We start from the raw sequence: 17,788 nt of genomic DNA, 5'->3' as shown, positions 1-17,788 counted from the left end.
GCCTGAGTTCAAGCTTGGCTCAGCGGACGTGGCCAATGAACCCTTTTTTCGTCTGAATCGCCACCAAGGCGGCGCATTCTCACGCTTATGGGCAGGCCTGGCCAGCCATTGCCTTCACCTCGAATCTTCTCGTCCCTCCCTTCCCCTCACTCTCTCTTTCTCCTCTCTCCGTCGCCCTTCTGACACTCACTCGCCCTCCCTCGCGCGTGGCCCCGCGCCCCTTTGTTGCCATGGGTCTCTTGCACATACACGCACGCACCAGCACAAACTCACCTGGATATGCAGGCACACGCAAGCGTGTGCATGTGTACGTGTGGCGCCCGCTGTTCGATTATATCACAAAAAAAAAGATTCCCAAGCGTCAGAGAGTGAGCCAGAGGAGGGGAAAGGCCCGTCCGGCATAAACAGTTGGAATCCGTCGCCACCACACACGCACGACGCACATAATACAAACTCGGTCGCCGGTGCTCTTCGCGATTACGCGATTACTTCGAACGAGCGCAAAACGGAAAACATACCGCGCAAGCATGAGGCGATGCTGTGCAGCAAGCTCTCGCCTGGCGTTGCTGGCTGGTTTGGCGAGGGCAGGCACGGGTACGCTGTCCCAGCACCCCCGCTGGTGCGGTCGCAGCGGCAGTACGTGCAACACAAATAGAACGACCGGTGGCAACACCAAGTCTAGCTCCGAGCAGCACGCGCACCAGATGTCGGGCGACGCCGCTGAGAGAGCGAGCGAGTCTGCGGTCGTTAACGGTGCCCCTAGTGGCTACTCCGTCACCAGCGAAATCCAGCAGCGCCACAAGGGCTTCATCGAGCCCTCCGACGATATCGTCATGGAGACTGCGCGCAAGGCGCTCGCACGGGAAGGGCGGGATGAAATCCCTGAGGCGATTGTGTGGAGCTGGGAGACGACGGCACCTCCCATCCTCGCCAGGGGGAAGCAGAACATCTACGACCTCACCGACGATATCCCAAAGCACGTGAAGCCGTTCTGGCACCATGAGTACTACCAGCAGCGCGAGTACTTCCGGCTGCAGCGCGAGAAGCGGCCCCTGAAGGAGCGCATGAAGCTGTGGGCTGGCGTGCTGACAGCCATGGCCGTCGCCGGGGCAGCGCTCACATTCTTTCGGGTGTGGGTGGAGCAGCCACGCGAGATTCGTCAGCTGCGTGAGGAATTGCTGCAGCACACATACGGACGTGTTCTCGAGCTAGCAGCCGGGCACGGACAGAATATCGGCGCCTACCCGTACGCAGTCCACGAGGTCGTGCTGACGGACTCCAACCCGCAGCAGCTGCAGGCCATGCGCTACCGCATCCCCCATACTGCTTACCCAAAGTACGACGTGAAGCGCGTGCGCTCGGAAACCCTGGACAATTTCAGGGATGGCGAGTTCGACTGTGTCGTGGACATGTTCGGCCTCTGCCACCTACGCGACCCCGTAATGGCGCTGCGTCAGATGCAGCGCGTTGTGAAGCCGAGTGGGATGATCTTGCTGTTGGAGCACGGCGCGAGTCCCTACCCGCCGGTGAACTGGTTTCTTGACTACTTTGAACAGCAGCACAAGGTCAACACACACGGTTGCACGTGGAACTCACCGATCCGCCAGTACCTGCAGGAGTCACGGTTGGAGGTGAAGGAAATACGCAACATGCACTACGGCACCACCTACTACGTCGTGGCTTACCCGGAGGCACTGGAGGCGTACAAAGACCACGAGGACAGAGGCGGAGCAGGTGGAGGAGGGAAGTAAATCCAGATCATGATGTGAGGCAGTGCACCCGCATCACCACCACCACCACAAGCACCACCCTCTGGAGCGAGTGAAGTCGAGCAGGATAAGTCTTGTCAGATGCCTGTATGCCTGTGTGTGTGTGTGTGTGTGTGCTCGCGCTTCTCCTTGCCGGCATGCATAAGTCTCCCTCTTATCTTTCAGTTGCTGTCGCTGTCTTTGCTGCTCGGTGTCTCAGTGCTGCTCTCGTCATATATAACAGTGTCTGAAGATGCTCGACTGGGCAGCCGGAGGAGGTGCCGTAGTAGCCAGAGAAGATAAAGTGACGGAGGGGGCGACCCTCTGTATCTTTTCTGTATGCCGTAGTTCCCTGGCGCTCTTCAGGGCCCGCACGTGCGTGTGTGGATGTACTTGCACTCGTGTTTGTAGGAGATGTGTGTGCCTGTATCTCCACCACTCTTGATGACGAAGGGGGGGCAAGCAGAACCCCCCCCTATCCCTACCAATGCCGAACCGCTTGCAGTGGTGACGCAGGGCCAAGCACCCACGACGTGGTGGTGTCAGTGCGCTTCATCGCTGCTCATGCCGGCAGCGTGTCAGCGTGACTCGAACGTACCCCGCCCGGCCCTCGCACTGCCCACTGGTGGTGGGTGGCCTGCGTGCCGCCGCGAGGGATGCACCAGGGATGGCGACTGGCATGATGTGAGCCGCTGTGAGGCGACATGCGAGGCGGCGGATCGGTAGGGTACCGAGGCCGCGCTCAGCCGACCGAGCCGCCGCACTGCTGCGCTGGCGTGTGTCCGCGGCTGCTTTGCACCACGAGACGGGTCTGGGACTGGTCAGAGTACAAAGCAGCTGAAATCATGTTGTATGGCAGGGAATGGGCACACTTTGTATAATAGTAAACAATGTCCCTGCCTTTCTCTGGTGGTGGTGCTGGCCGTCGTCTTCATGCAAGCTGAAGCGGCAAAGGGCTGCTGTGTGCCTGGCCGTCCTTTTCCTCTTTCGCGGACCTGTAGCTCTTCATGTGCACGGTCGGCTTCAGAGTCACGCGAATTATCTGCACACATGGTGTCATGGATTGAAAAGAAAGCGTTAAATATATATATATATATATTTATAGTGGCGCCGCGGGAAAGGGCCGGTGCTGCACGCCCGATGCACGGAAGAGCGCACGCGTCAAGAACACGAGAAGGACGCTGTGTTTGCGTGCGTCTCCCTACGCCTGCCAGCGCGATCCGGCAGTCGCAGCGGTTCAGAGACGGAGATGGAATCAGAGGAGAAAAAGGGGGTTGCTTGGATGCGCGACCCATGCGCGCATCCAAGTCCCCTCTTCCTCCCCCTAACCCTAACCCTCATCGCTGTATGGCCATGGTGCCTTTGTACATTTGCGGCCTCCTTCTCTGCACCCTTCTCCCCTCTGGCTGCTCTAAAAGACATGCCAAGTCGACACACGCCCGCACGCACGCGAGGCAATCGGCACAGCTTCGCAGAAGTATAGAAAAACATACATGAACACCTTCCTCCCCTCCCCTCCCTGATCTTCTCTCTCGCTCTCCATCCCCACCGCAGACAAGTCAAGGAGAGACGCTACACAGAAACCTACTGAGGGGAAAGGGGAGGACAGTGTGGTCCATCACAGAGTTCGTGTGCTACAAGACGTGAATGTCGTCCATTGGACAGCAATGCCCTCCATCTCACGCGGTGTTGCTCCTCCCCGCCCCTAGTGGTGGCGCGAGAAGCGGCGCATATACCTTAGCACCACCGCAGCACACAGCTACTACGTGCCTCAGATGCTTCGTCGAGTCGCTTCAAAACGGCACGCCACCACCCTCCGTGGACGTGGTGTACCGCGGTGCTGTAGCCATCATGGAGGCGCTTGTGCACAACTGCCCCGCCAGCGAAGATGGCGAAGGCGCGCTGCTGGCCTGGACATACGACTGGCTGACGTTCGACCACGGCACCGACCCCTGTGCAATACTTGCGTTCTCTGGGGAGGTGAGCGCTCCGCATCCGCGCCGTATAGGCTCCACTTTGGCCGATGTCCTTGTCGCGTTGTACACGTACGTTGTGCGCCATGGAGGACGTGTCAGAAGCGGCCGCTCGGTGGCAGCAACTGATAAGACGGGCGCAAGAACAACACTGGGGACCGCTGCCGGCTCTCTTCACAGTCTGGGTCGCGACGCAGAAGACGCTCGGTGGGTCGTGCTCGTCGACCTTGCCCAGTTTCTCTTCTCCTGCTGGGATCTGCTGTTGGTCGGCGTGCCGATGCCTTTGTCGCAACAGGTGCCGCCGTTGCACACCAGCACGGCGCTTCTAACTTCCCACGAGGCATCGTTACAGTGCCGTAGTGCTGTTTTCGACTGCTCACCAACTGACCCGTTGGCATCGCCGATTTTGCTCGGGGAGACCGGGGACAGCGTGCCAGAGGAGGGTGCACGGCAGCCCTGCTACTGGGAAGGAGAGGATAGGGAGACTGTCCAGGGTGCTGGGTCGCATGAGAACGTCGCTCAGGTGACCGCCGAGTCCGTGCACGACCTAGTTCGTCGGGTTATAAGGGAGATTTTCCGTGTCGCCGACGACGACGCGGCTGCAATCGCGGCAGGTCACAGCCGTGGCCTGCTCCGGAGCCCTGCTGCCGCCGCCACATTTCTAAAACTGGTGCAAGCCTCTCCCCTGCTCCGGCGGCTTGTATCCTCTTCACCACTTCTCATCCGCTCCCTTGCGCGGTATCTCCTACCGCGGCTCGTTTCGCTGCATCATCGTCAGCAGCAGCAGCAGCTCCATCATCACGCCCCCGGTGAGCTAGGGTGGAAAAGTGCGGTGGCTGCCACTGCCATCGAAGCGCTGCTTTCCACGCTATACACCGTCTACTCATCTGCAGCCTTGTCCATGTCGATGTGGTCTGCGCAGCCGCTGCCAGTCGTCGCGTCGGAGCTGTCGTGCCGCTGCTGCTTGTTGGACTGCGAGGTGTCACCGGCATCCTCGCTTGCTGACAGCGATGGTGCCGCGCTGCTCGAAACCCTGTGCGCCGTGCTGCAGTCTTGTTGCGGGGCATACCCGTCCCCGCTGCGCCTTCAGACCTTGCGGCTTTTGCATCTGCTGAGCTCTTCACCCACGACGCGGCGCGCGCTCTTCTCCTCGTGCCGCCGCGATGAAGTGTCAAGCATTTTTTCGATGCACGAGGAGCAGCCAGAACCAGCGGATGCAGCAGCTGCTGCCGCGGTTGTGTCCAGCTCGCAGAGGCCGAGTGCGCTGGACGTTGTGCCGCACCTGCTGCCGCTGTTGCTTGGCGGCGAGGGCGAGGAAGAATCGGTCCAGCTCACCTGCAGTGTGTTGCAGCTGATACTCCTCCACGTTCAATCTCCACGTCTTTCTGCGCCACTCTCCGACCAGCACAACAACACTGCCCACGCCACGAGCAGGGCAACAGCTGGTGTGACCGTCACCTTCACAGAAGACGGTATCGTCGGGACCGCAGACGACGTGTCGGGCATCAAGGTGGCCGTTCACCTTGCCCACCACATAAAAGACTACGCGATGCAGGCGCTCTACTCGTGCACGTGCAAGACCGGGTATGCCTTGGTCGGGCTGCTGGACAGTGCGGCGTCTGTTGTGGCTGGCGCGCGTGCGCTGCTGCAAGGTGCGAGCATCGGAGCAGACGCATCTCCCGAGCATGGCGATGCAACAGTGCGATGGGAACAGCGCCAGGACTGGCGCGTCCTCCTCCACGTCGCTGAGGCGGACATGGCGCTCTTCGAGGTGCTTCTCAAGGGGACCGCTCTGCACGATGCGCTTGTCCAGTGCCACGACGCCTGCGTCAGTGACGACGGCAGCGAAACCCAACTTGTATGGGATGAGGTTGCAAGCAGCATCGTCGCTATCGCGTCGCCGGAGCGCGGCGCGCAGCTCTCCCTTTACAGCTTCCTGCGCTGCCTGGACGCACTCGCGGCTGGGATGCGGGGCAACGTGCAGGCTCTCTGGTCCAACCGTCTGTACCAGCTGGTGCACGAACTACTTGAGCGGTTGGACGGCCATGTGCAAGACGCGAGGTGGCGGCCAGCCGACACGGCAGCCGCGATGAGGACGTTTTCGGCTTTGGTGGTGTCTGGCGCGCTCCATGGCAACCCCAATGACGAGTCCCTGGCCACCACGGCTGTGCCCCACGTTCGCGACGCGGCGGACACGCTCCTTCTACGGCGAATGGTGGACCCTCAGACACTGCATCTTCTGACGCAGGTGATAGCAGCCTACCTACCGGCTTCGTGTGACCTCCTCCTCCCCCTAGGTGTGCAGCTGCTGGACGATGCTGCGTACACAGGCGAACTCATCTCGATTCACTGCCCCGTGCCTAGCGGTTACCCCACAACAACGTCGGCATCCGTGGAGGAAAGCCGGTGTTTGCTACGCATTGCAACGCTTCTCATGCGCAATCAGCGTGAGAACTGGGCAGCCCCGACGCCTACATTCACGCCTAAGGAAAGGCGTACGCAGCGTGCAAGCAATAGCCCCAGCCCCGCTGGCCAAAAGCCCACCATCCCGCCCTACCCTATGCCAGGACACCCCCACATGTCGCCGTACACCTCCCGGGGCCTAGGACACTCAAATGGCGGCGCTGATAGGCCCGGGCTGTTGGATGTCCTGTTTGGACTTTATCCGGAGGCCCCGGAGCTGTTAGCGGCGCGGACTGAGCTCATCCACGCCGTGGCACGCGGCCACGGCACTGCAGATGCACAACCGGAGCTCCTCGCTGCCCGTACCTCTGCCTTCGTGGGCGCTGCATCACTGACTGAGGTAGCGATGCGCGCGAGTGACCTCCAAGCTTCGCTTTTGCTGAGTCTGGCGACGCTCGGGTGCCGTCCGTGCGTCGGACGACAAGAGCTACGTGCCATGCTGGAGGATCAGTGCCGGGTGTTGTGCAGCCGTCTACAGCGGGCAGACTTCAGCGACTCTACTCCAGTGCCGGTTGCATTATGGTCAGCTAAGGCTGCAGAGGAGGAAGGTGATGCTCCCAACCCGGCAATCGCGGAGACAGCATCCGACCGCGACGGCGACGACGACTCAGGCCTGCTGCTCGACACACTGCAGGAAGTGTTCACACTATTTGTTGTGCGCATGTTATGGTACGGCGGTGCGGAGCCGGATCCTTCTCAGCCGTTGCCATTACCGTCGTCGCAGGTGTCTGCCACCGATGCTGCACCAGATCATTTTTTCTCTGAAGCACATGCGCAAGCGCTCATGATGTGCGTGGAGGAGAGTGTGGGGTTGCAGGAAGGTCTGCGTCAGCTCCTCTTCGACCTCCACACGCAGTATCGCATGGACGTGCACGACTTCCTGACGCTTCTTCAGGGTGAAAAAGACCGCGTTCCGCGACAACGACCGCAGCAGGCGCAGGCCCCGTCCCCGTCGTCCGTGATCTTTGCCGCTGCCGTTTTGAGCGTGATCCTTTACGATGGAGACGAGCCCGGGCTCTCGACGACACAACGCGGTGCGGCATCTCCGCTTCGTACGTACATGCGCTTTCTTCGCTCCGTGCATTGGCTCGCCAACACCTCTTCGCAGGAAGCGGGCGTGCCTTTCCCGGCTGAATTGCTCTTGAGGTCGGTATTCCGCGTGGCACAAAGGGAGCTGCTGTCCCTCGATTGCCTCCATCACACCCAAGAGCAACTGGCGGATGTGGCGCTGGTCACCACTGCCGCATTTCCCGCAGCCATTGGGGGCCTGCACTTTGTGTACGGCGAGCTGGCATTCCAGCAACTTGCAGCCAGGGAGGACGTTCCGGCTTCGACCCCCGGCTCATCGCCAGGTGCGGCGCTTCCGATTTGCGTGTTGCGTGAGCACCTGGTACCGTTTCTCCTCCGCACCAACAGCGGCCGTCTTGCGCACCGCAATAACCTGTCCATCTCCGTCGCTGCCCTCAAGTACTCGACCGTGCTCTTGCAGCTGATGTCTGTCGCGCTGTGGCCCCTCGCACCGGCGACGTGCACGTCAGTGGACGCAGTGCTGACCGAGTATGCCATGAGCCGCGCTCGCCAGCTTCTAGCGCTCACAACAGCCGAATTGACGCGTGCTGACAGCGCCGCCCGCAAGCTTCTCTATCCCCTTCTGCAGCTGCTATACCTGCTGCTGATGCGCGCACACAAGGTCGATGTGGTGCGCCGCTATGGCGCCGACTTGCTTCTCTTTGCCGTCACAGCAAGACACGCTGCCATCACACGCGCCAAGCTGATTGTCTTTGGCGAAGTGGAGTCGAGTGCTGTGGCAGACACTGACGAGGACAACGCGCGCGTTTGCGTCATTGCCACTATTGTGTACATCATGGCTCAACAGATTGCCGCCCCAAGGCGAAACGGCGCGACAGGGGATATTGAGATAGTGAGTGCGGGTGACGTTACTCGTGCAGCCTCCGGTGGCGCTGCAGCAGTCGGCGGAGGGGAACTAGAGCCGCCGTCGCGGAAAGACATGCCGTGGTACGTGTGGATCCCCGTCTTACGGTACTACTGGTGCTTTCGGGCCGCAGTCAGCCGCACCGCCAGCTATCATACCGCGCGTGAGCAACGGCGAAGCATGCTGCGCATACTTGTGTCCGGCGCGGAGTATGTAATTCGACTCTGTGGGGTGTCGCACCTGGCGTGCTGCAGCCACAGCGCAGCCCACGTTGGCAAAGACCCCGACCGAGATGAGCGGCAAGCCGCAACCATCTTGATTGACTGGTGCACGGAGCTGATCTTTACCTCTTGGAGGAGCGGCGACGACTTCGACGACGCCCACCCCAGCGTTACAATCGTTGCGGCGCGCCTGCTATACCTTCTCTTCTACCGCTTTCGTGCGCTAGCTGCGAACTCTGTGTGGCTCAACGCCCTCGTTCTGAGCTGCATGCGTCAGACAGCGCCTTCGCGGCTGCTACGGCTGCCACTGGCCGCTGAAGGGTGGCTGCTCGCTGCGCTCATTCTAGTTCTGCCCTACGTGCAGCACTCGCGCGCATATGACGACTATGTGAAGGGAAGCGCTGCCAGGTTCTTTGAGAAGCCGGAAATTTCGGTGCGCGTAAAACTGTTGCCGTACCCTCCATCTAAGGAGGCGGCAACGGCAGGTGCAGCACGCCGTGTTGGTGCTTCTGGCGGTTGGGCTGATGTGTCGGCCGCGGAGCCCGAACTCAGCTGCGTCCTTCGCATTCTCATAATGGCATGTCGGCAATACGAGATGTCCCCACACCGCTTACGCAGCAGCAGGCTTGAGGTGATCGTTCCGCTGGGCTTGCAGTTTGTGGAGGAGGCTCCTATACGTGAATGTCCTTCTGTTCTGGAGTACGCCTTCCCCTACACCGTTCCCTTCACGACAGCCGCGGCACCACCTCTCCTCCTCGTCTTTCGCTGCTTTGCCGACCAGATCCACGCGTGACGTGTCTTCTGCTGATCTCTCTGCTCTCGCGCGCTCTCTCGTTTTGGCGTTCCTCTGTTTCTCCCTCTCTGCTCAAATAAAGTTTCTACATCCGCGCCTGTCCAGAGAATCGCGGCGGATCTTTGGTGTGACAACCTCCTCCAGAGAAGGGCACCCAGGATGGGGGTCGTCGCATGATGTCCAGCATGCGTGTGAGATGCGCGCGCCAGTTCACCTAGCCTCTCTCTTTCTCTCTCAAAAGCGCCCGCACAAACACACCTGTGCGCGAAAGATACCTCGACTCGCGCCATCGCTGCATCCGCACGTGTGCCTTCCCCCTCTCTCTTGAGGTATGTATGCCTTCCTTGGCAGCGCGGCAGTACACGTACTCCGTGTTTTGCTCACTTTTTCCCCCTCTGCCCCCCTCCCTTCCTCCCTCCCACTCTCTGCGTGCGGCCAGGGAGATCTGCAGCGTATGGAAAGTACCTGTGATCGGTGAGGAAGTAGCGTAGAGGCGTCGCTCTTTTGCCTCTCCTGCCCTTGCTCCTCTTCCCCTCTATATGTCTGTAGCAGGATGAGTCTGCGACGCAGCGCCGTGCGGTGGCAGCTGGCGTACACAGTGTTCCCACAGCGCTCTAGAGGCGTCTCCGCAGCAGTCCCAGAACGCCATCATGTCCGACCAGAGGCGCCTGGTCTATCTTCTAGCTCTCATATGTGGGAATCTGTGGTGGGTGCCTTCTATGACGAGTTTTTGTTATACACGCAGCACCGTTCGAGTGAAGTGCGCCTCACACACGCGGCGGAGGCCGCAATGCTGCGCTGCCTCGATGAAGACCGAGCCAGCGAGGCGCTCGAAGTGTACGAAGCTGTGTGCCGATGTGGGCTTGTCGGGATGTCACGAACGCTCGGCCGGAGCAGCTGCCGTACGTCACCAACCACGACTGCGCCACACACGTGCACGTCCGAGGCCTCTGTCTCCTTAGATCAGCTGGCTCAGCGTGCATTGACGCACGTGCCGCACCGCCAGTGCCAGCATTCAATGCTGGCACTTCTCATGGCGGCAGAGCCCGACGCGCCTTCGCCTACTACGGACTACGGCGATGACCGCAGGGCTGCAGGCTCGCCTCAAGGCAGTCGCGACTTGAATGCGTCATCATGCAATGTGTACGCGACATCAGCGGCAACGGACGGCGAGAGAGGAGTGTCTGTAGAGGCCGCGCTTCTGTCACAAGGTGGGGCTCCCTCCGCCGCGGAGCAGGCGCGAATTCGCGTTCAGCAGCGCCTACACGCCCTCCACACAACGCAGCAGCTTCGCCAACCGCTTGGGAAGGAGTGCTGCTTGGTGGAGATGCTGCAGCTCTGTGCACCTTCCGGCGTCGGGTCACGCACTTTCACGACCGTTAGGAAGGTGACAGATCAGGTCGAAGTCGGCCCTCTGCGCACTCTTTCACACGTGGTCTTGCATCACCCCTTCACCCACATGCAGCCCTCCGCGCCGTGGGCACAGCAGGAGGTATATTGGGAAGAGATCAGCTCACGTGTGTGTGCGCAGTCTTTGACCCCCGCCGATGCTGCCCGCCTCACCAAGATCGAGGACGCCGTTAGCCCATACCGACTCTTCTGCAAGAACTCGCTGATGTTCCTCGCGCGGATGGTGCCGAACTGGGATGCGGTGCTGGTGCGCCGCGTCGCCGAGACGCTGGTGTTACCTGCCACCGCGGATAGCGTTTTCCCAGAGTCGTACCGGCGACTGCGCTCCACCGCAGCGCAAAACAGGCGTCCCTCGGCGAGGGTGGCGCCGTCGAGGCCAGGAGTGGCTTGCGACCAACTTGCCGCTCCTGGGTGCTGCACTTCGTGGACAGACTCAGCCACGCACAAGTTGTTTGGAGAGGAGAGCTGCGACGGCCACGTGTCCCCACTGTTGCGAGTCGAGTATCTTGTTAAGCGACGCGTACATCACGATGTCGTCGTTCCCGACACGGCATACGTGCTGCAGCGTTTTCAGCAGCTCAAGCAACTGGCGCGCCACCGCGAAGTCATCGTGACGCACGGTGTCTTTCTCGATCTTGTGGCTGCCGCCTCGCTTTCCACCCACCCCACTCGCTTCCACGCGCGACGCGTGCTGCGGGACATCATGTGTGCCACCACCACGGCCATCACCGGCAAGACGAGCGCCGAGGCTGGAGGCCATCTGGACGTGCAGGGCCTGACGTCAGCGTCCCGTCGACGCCACCAGCAGCAGCAGAGCGGGTTCACCCTACTGGGGCTCCAAGATGAGTTGGCGCTGCTCGAGCGGTGCCCAGAGCGCTTTTCCTTGTCGGAGTTCTCATCCGCTTCCTCGCGCTCGGACTGGGCCCTCATGGGTCAGTGGGCCTCGCTCGACTCAGCCACGCGCGTCGGCAACATCGAATACGGGGGCTGCTCCTCCGTCGTGCTCGTTGCGAAGCAGCTAGAGCGCATGATTGCAGCGCACGACCGCGGTGAAGACTTCTTGGCAAACAGCACGACGACTGTCTCCACCAGCACAGGCGTCGAGATAGATAGTCTTGTGCAGCACATCTTGCAAGGCAACAGCAACGCCACTAGCCCAAAGATGCCTTTGTCGAAGCAGTCGACCGGACCGCTCTTCAAGAACCGCTCCCGTGGTTTGTGGGCTCGCATGCCAATCGTGGTAGCCACGACACACGAAAGCACAAGGGCGGCGGCGTTCATGGTAGGCCTCAATATGCACCCACCGGCCGGTGTGGCACCGTGAGGTGGCGGCGGAGTGCTACTCCGCCGGCATTTTCCTTTTTTTCCGTTTATCGAACCCTTGCGTGAAAGGCGCGTCCTTCACACTTCTCCGCACATGCATGCATTCGTGCACACATGGGCAGGTGCAACGTTTCCATGAGTAGCAGCTGTGGTATGAGGAGTTGTCGCCTCCCTGTGCGGCTTGCTCATGCACATCTCGTCGCCAACGGTGAGTACCAATGTATGCGCTGTGACAGCGAAACCAAAGAAACAAAGGAAGACAAGACAAAGCACGCTGTCAAGTGGGGAACGACGCGGCTGCGTTGTTCAACGGTGTGGCCCCTCGCCTCCCTTTTATCACCGCATCGAGTATGTCTGTCCTCTCTCTCCTTCAGGAGTCGACGACTGTGAGCGCTGGTCACCGCCACTCGTTTGTTGTACCCGTTCATGCTTGTGCACTGTTGCGCTCACAATGCAAACAGAGCACACAGGTGCGCACATGCGCGCTCGTGTGCGCACCTGTGTGCTCAACTAGATGCGCGCCCCTGCTGTGCGCTTGATCTCTGTTTTCTTTTCTGCTGCTTCCTTGCGGTCGCTTTGCCGTGCCTCGGACTTACGCGTCTTCCCTCTTTTTCCTTTATTTTCTTTGCCCTCTGCCTTCGCGTCCGCCCCCTGGCCATCTCAACCGCCACCATCAATGCCACAACTGGTACTCTCCCACCTCCCCACACACACGCGCGCACGCACGCACGCGCACCTCTGGCAGTAGTGTAACTAATTTCCTACTTGGTAGAAGCAAGCGAACTTACAGGTACCCACGTACCCACGCAAGGACAACGACGACCATCTCCCTCCCTCTCTCGACCTCTCCCTTCTCTGATCTGCGTGTGTGTGTCGGTGAGTCAGACCACAATGTTCCGCCGCTCCTTCATCTCGGCCTTTCAGGCCACCCGCGCCGTCCGCGTCTCGCTTGTCTTCAAGCAGCTAGAGGGTAACATGCCCCTGACCAAGAAGGACAAGCCGGTCAGCTCGTGGTCGGACGAGTTCATGAAGCCGCCGCAGTCGGCGGAGATGACGAAGAAGTATGGTCGCTACGCCAAGTACTCCGACCCGGCCCTCTGCGACGTGGACACCTCAGATGAGGTCGTGCTGAACACGTACCCGGAGGGCGCTCCGCAGGGCCGCATCGAGGCCACCGCCGGCGTGGCTCTGAAGGACTACGATGCAAGCATGTGGGACGAGGAGTTCTTCCGCAAGCACATCCTCAAGCCGAAACTCGCCGACGACATGGAGGACCGCGCCCGTGTCACGGACTACGCGCTCAACTCTGCTATGCTCGGCTTTGTAATCCTCATGGCCCGCTACGCCGTGCTGCCGCTGTGGTACGTTGGGCAGCCCGCCATGTCCATGGTCGGCCAGATGAACATCGAGGCCGAGGTTGGCGAGCTCGACGAGCGCCAATGCACGACGGTCGTGTGGCGTGGCAAACCCGTTTTCGTGTACCGTCGCTCGGCTCGTCAGATGAAGGAGGTGATGGAGACGCCGATGTCGGCACTCAAGGACCCTGAAACCGACGAAGCTCGCTTCCCGGAACACCGCGACAAGGCTGTCGTCATTGCCATCTGCACCCACCTCGGCTGTGTGCCGATCCCCAACGAGGGTCTTTTCAACGGCTTCTTCTGCCCGTGCCACGGAAGCCACTACGACCCCTCCGGCCGTATCCGCCAGGGCCCTGCCCCGCTGAACCTTGAGGTGCCGCCGTACCGCTGGATCGATGACAACACAATTTACATGGGTAAGCTATAAGCTGCGTCCGTCTAGGGTGCAGCCATGTGCACACTCTCCTGTGCTGGCGAGGTCTTTGTCACTTTTTTGCGCTTGTTGTTGTGATGAGCAACTCACCTGGCGTGTCCCCGCTTGAGAGGTGTACGGTGCTACATGACTCTCGTGGCCTTGTCGACGCGCTCCGTCGTGCTAGGTTTTCTTCGAATAGTGGGCATGGGTGGGAGAGCACGTGATCTTGGGTGTTGTCGTCTTTCCTGTTCTCTCTCTTCCGCGTGTGTGTGTGTGTGCGTGTGTGTCGGTCAATTTTTCTTTTCCATAGGAAAGTCGTATCTCCAACGAGGAGTCCCTTAGAATGCACACAGACACACATGTATGCGTACAAACCCGGTCAAGCACACGTACGCGTGTGCTTGCCATCCGTCACCCGCACACACACAGGCAAAAACTCCCAGACCACATCTTTCTCTCTACCTGCCTTGGTCGTCTTTTATGAGGCGATGCTATTCACGCGCAGGAGATGTTGTATGAGTCTGGAAGGCTCGCGGGTGTGTGTATGTGTGCGCGTGCGTGCGTGCGTGCGTCTATGCATGTGCGCATGTGTGTTCTTACCTTTCTTCCTGATTTTTTTTAAGTAGCAGTATCTTATCAGCGCCAGCACTAACGCATGCGAACAGCAAAGGAGCCAAAAGAAAAAGAAAGAGGAAACCTCCCCTCCCTCCTCTCACGCCGACGGAGGCCACAACAACAAGCCTGGCGCATCAGACACACGCATCCCTTTCCAGGAGTAACGAAAGGCACAGTGGCGGGGAGGGGAGGCAGGTGAGCCGGCAAGGAGCACCAGCTTCAAGTGCGTCACAGGAAGAGAGGTGATGTGTTTGTAAGGCCAAAGCAGAGATTCTTACGAAGGCGGGAGAGGGAGTGAGAGGAAGAAAGGGGAGGAGGAGGGGGGGTGGAAGAAAAACGGTGTTGATGTGCAAGCGTGGTATTCTCTGTTGTCTCCACCAAGTCGTCCACGATCCCCCGCACCCCTCCCCCTCTTCCTCTTCTTCTCTCGCTCCCACGATCTCTCTGTCCTTATCTTCTCGCGTTGGTTTGGTGGCGGTGGTGGTGGTTTTCCTTGGCCTTGGAGAGAATGTCTGTGTACACACCTGCCTTAGCGCAGACGAAGTTAGGGTGCGCACGATCGTGAGTACATCTGCGTGTCTGCCCGCCCTTTCTCTGTTTAGACGGGCGTTGCCACGACGATTATGCTATGTCATTTTCCTTCTTGGGGGCTTCATTCTTCCTCCCTCCCTCCCTACCCTTCTGTGTCGTACGTCTCACTAAATACCGCGCGCACTTAACAGCTACATGCGTCCCCCTCACCACCACCACACACACACACACACGAATGCATAGATAGATTCACAGATAAGCCGACATGCGTAGCGCTCTTTATATGACGATCAAAGGCACACGTAAGAGCGGTGAATGCCGACGGATCTCGCTTCTCCTCCCTCGCTGTCCCGCCCTCCCCCCTCCCCTCCACTGTACAAATCAAAGAAAAACGAAGTGACGTTGACTTTGTGGGTGGCGGTGGTGTGCAGAGAGCGGGTTTGATACTATCCCATTTCAAGGGTCACACATGCGCCTGTTTCTTTCTCTACTTTTCAGGTTGTTTTTACACACACCTCCGTCACCACGCTGGATGGTATTCCCATTCGCATCACCTTCTCCTGGCGAAAGAGTGCTGCTCTCTTGTATGGGGGAGAAGGGGAGGGGGGCAGCGTGGTCGCTCTCTTTTCCTCCTACTCGTGTTCTGGAAGGGTGCTCGCTGGTTTTTCTTGTTGTACGATCTTCTCTGAGCTGAAGTCAGTCCCCCCCCCTCCATCACGCCAGCCACCGGGTGCGAGCCATGATGGATAAGGGAAGGGGTGGACCCAGTCCTCTCGTAGAAGCTATCGAAAAACATACCGTGCGATTCCGTAAGAGCACAGCACCAAAGTCAGCCTCCTTCCCTCCCTCCCCCCCCTTTCCTTCACCCCCTACCTGTGTTGACGTCCAACACGTCTGGTGCCGCGACCCAACGCCGGTTGAAGAATGAGATGGAGTTCTCTACGCCGTGCCTACTCCTCCTACCCCTCCTCCTCCTCTTTCCTGTCTCCCTCATCTCACATTAGCGAGGGAAGGAAATATTCACAATACACACACATATATATATATATATGTGTGTATGCGTGCTTCCCCCTCCCTCTTCCTCACACACCCACACACACACACGTTATCATCGCCACACACTCTTGCTGTATGACGCGACTGCTTACTGCTCTCTCTCTCTGTGTATGTATGTATGCCTGTGTTGCTGTATTCTTTTCCTCCTCTGTCTGCCTCGCATCACTGACAAGGCGCTCGTGTCCGCCACGGTCCTTCGGGGACGGTTTCGCTCTTCCCTCATCTGGCCCGCCCCTTCGCCGCAAGACACGAACGTCACGGATAAAACCAACGAAAGGGCACGCGAAAAAAAAACGGACGCAGAGAACTGCATCAGCACGAGCGGACGCACAAACGTGAATGGGAAACATTTCCTTGTAATAAACAGGATAGCATGCCCTTGTCTCTCTCGGAAGGCCTGAAGCGCCGCCGCGAGGAGCACCAGCTCGCCATGCAGCTGCAGTGTGATGACCAGCCCCGGCATCGGTGCTCCCGCACTGATGCGTGGCCACTTGAGACCAGCCACGGCCTCCCGTATGCAGCCGACCATGGTGAACGTTCAGACGCGGAGAGGATGCTGACAGACGACTACGTGCGCGCACCGTCGTCCCCGTCATTGTCGTCGATAAGGGGAATCCATGGAAGCAGCATCACCACCAGCACGGACTGCCACCTCTGCCCCTACGCCGCATCAGCGTACCGCCTCAGTGCCATGGCGGCCCTCTCTTCCGCAAAGTTGTCGCCGTCGTGTCAGTTGTCGAAGAGCGCGCACAATGGCAGCAAGATGACGCTCACACTTCGTTCAATCCGTGTCTCGGTTGTGCGTGGAGACAGCGGCCGTCGCTGCTCATTCCTCATCCAGCCGACGTTTGCGTACACTTGGCACCGTCGCAACGCATCGAACAACAGCGTTGACGGGGCGCAGGCAGGGATCGAGCTGCAGGAGACTGTGCGGTGCCGAGTCAGCTCATCCACTGTGACCCGAAGCAACAGCGCGGCTGTCGGGCCAGCAACCGCCACAAACAGAACCGCGTCCTCCGCCGCGGACTCGCCAAGTGCGTCGGGCGCGGCTACGACGGTCAATCTCTTTGAAGGGTCTCCAGGCCATCTCTGCCACAACGAGGAGGCGCCGAGCTCGACTCTAAGGTCGGGCATCTCCGGCGGCGTCTTTGGGGACGGCTACACATACGAAGCAACACAAATTTCACGCTGTCGCTCTATCCCGATGTGCCTGACAGGGTTGGAGGAGAGCCCCAGCAGCCTGGGCAGCTGCAGCCCTGCCCTCTTCGTCGACTGCCTCATCAAGTGCGCGCATGATGAAGCGGCCGTCGCCTTGGATGACCGCCATGGATGGGTACACCTCTATCACGGGCGCCATATCGTGACAGAGGTTGGGCGTACGCGCCTTTTGACAGACGTCTTGGCGCTTGGCTACTTTGGCGCCGCATCTGCTAACCGAATGCCGTCGTGCAGCGAGCCACCATCGCTGACCATATGCGTGTTCCGAAAATGCTGAGCGTCGCCGGAACGCTGGCTCATTCAAGCGTGCACCCGTATGGGTCCATGTGCGTGTGTGTGTGTGTGTATCCCTGGGCATTTCCGTGCTTACGCATATACAACGCCGCCAATAAATAAGACCTTGGGCTTTTTGAGAGGGCAAGAAGAGGCAACGCGCGGTCTGAAACAAAGACGTGCATGAGCGGGCACGCATCTTCAAGGATGAGTGCAGTAGCGTGGTGGACCGTCCCCCTCCTCCACCCTCCACCCTCCACCCTCCACCCTCTGCGATGAAGGATACACGCCACATCATTGGATGCGCATATGTGTCTACATATGTGTGTGTGTGTGTGCACTGAAGTCCCGGCCTCTCACCACTATCACCACCACCACCACCCTCTTCACCTTTGCTTTTTCTCTTCTTTCATGTTCATTTTCACACACGCACACACATGTGCCCCCTTCCCCCCCCC

General features: G+C 59.6%; 5 protein-coding genes across 5 annotated transcripts; all 5 read left to right on the top strand.

Annotated features, from left to right (window-relative positions):
- Positions 1 to 704: 704 nt before the first annotated feature.
- Positions 705 to 1,751, top strand: LMXM_34_1570 (conserved hypothetical protein; the record flags this gene model as incomplete). The annotated part of the gene is made up of 1 exon (XM_003879103.1): positions 705 to 1,751. One exon carries the CDS (start codon positions 705 to 707, stop codon positions 1,749 to 1,751), a length of 1,047 nt encoding a protein of 348 aa, XP_003879152.1.
- Positions 1,752 to 3,599: 1,848 nt separating this feature from the next.
- Positions 3,600 to 9,131, top strand: LMXM_34_1560 (conserved hypothetical protein; the record flags this gene model as incomplete). Its single annotated transcript, XM_003879102.1, has 1 exon — positions 3,600 to 9,131. One exon carries the CDS (start codon positions 3,600 to 3,602, stop codon positions 9,129 to 9,131), a length of 5,532 nt encoding a protein of 1,843 aa, XP_003879151.1.
- Positions 9,132 to 9,822: 691 nt separating this feature from the next.
- Positions 9,823 to 11,865, top strand: LMXM_34_1550 (conserved hypothetical protein; the record flags this gene model as incomplete). Its single annotated transcript, XM_003879101.1, has 1 exon — positions 9,823 to 11,865. The coding sequence occupies one exon, from the start codon at positions 9,823 to 9,825 to the stop codon at positions 11,863 to 11,865; it is 2,043 nt and encodes a 680-aa protein (XP_003879150.1).
- An 890-nt stretch (positions 11,866 to 12,755) lies between these two features.
- LMXM_34_1540 (putative reiske iron-sulfur protein precursor) lies at positions 12,756 to 13,649 on the top strand (the record flags this gene model as incomplete). The annotated part of the gene is made up of 1 exon (XM_003879100.1): positions 12,756 to 13,649. The coding sequence occupies one exon, from the start codon at positions 12,756 to 12,758 to the stop codon at positions 13,647 to 13,649; it is 894 nt and encodes a 297-aa protein (XP_003879149.1).
- A 2,620-nt stretch (positions 13,650 to 16,269) lies between these two features.
- On the top strand, positions 16,270 to 17,334 carry LMXM_34_1530 (conserved hypothetical protein; the record flags this gene model as incomplete). Its single annotated transcript, XM_003879099.1, has 1 exon — positions 16,270 to 17,334. One exon carries the CDS (start codon positions 16,270 to 16,272, stop codon positions 17,332 to 17,334), a length of 1,065 nt encoding a protein of 354 aa, XP_003879148.1.
- Positions 17,335 to 17,788: the final 454 nt, after the last annotated feature.

This window comes from Leishmania mexicana, chromosome 34, assembly GCF_000234665.1.
Source record: "Leishmania mexicana MHOM/GT/2001/U1103 complete genome, chromosome 34".
Taxonomy (NCBI): Eukaryota; Euglenozoa; class Kinetoplastea; order Trypanosomatida; family Trypanosomatidae; genus Leishmania; species Leishmania mexicana.
The sequence above is the reverse complement of the archived record's forward strand: the minus strand, read 5'-3'. Positions and strand labels throughout refer to the sequence as shown.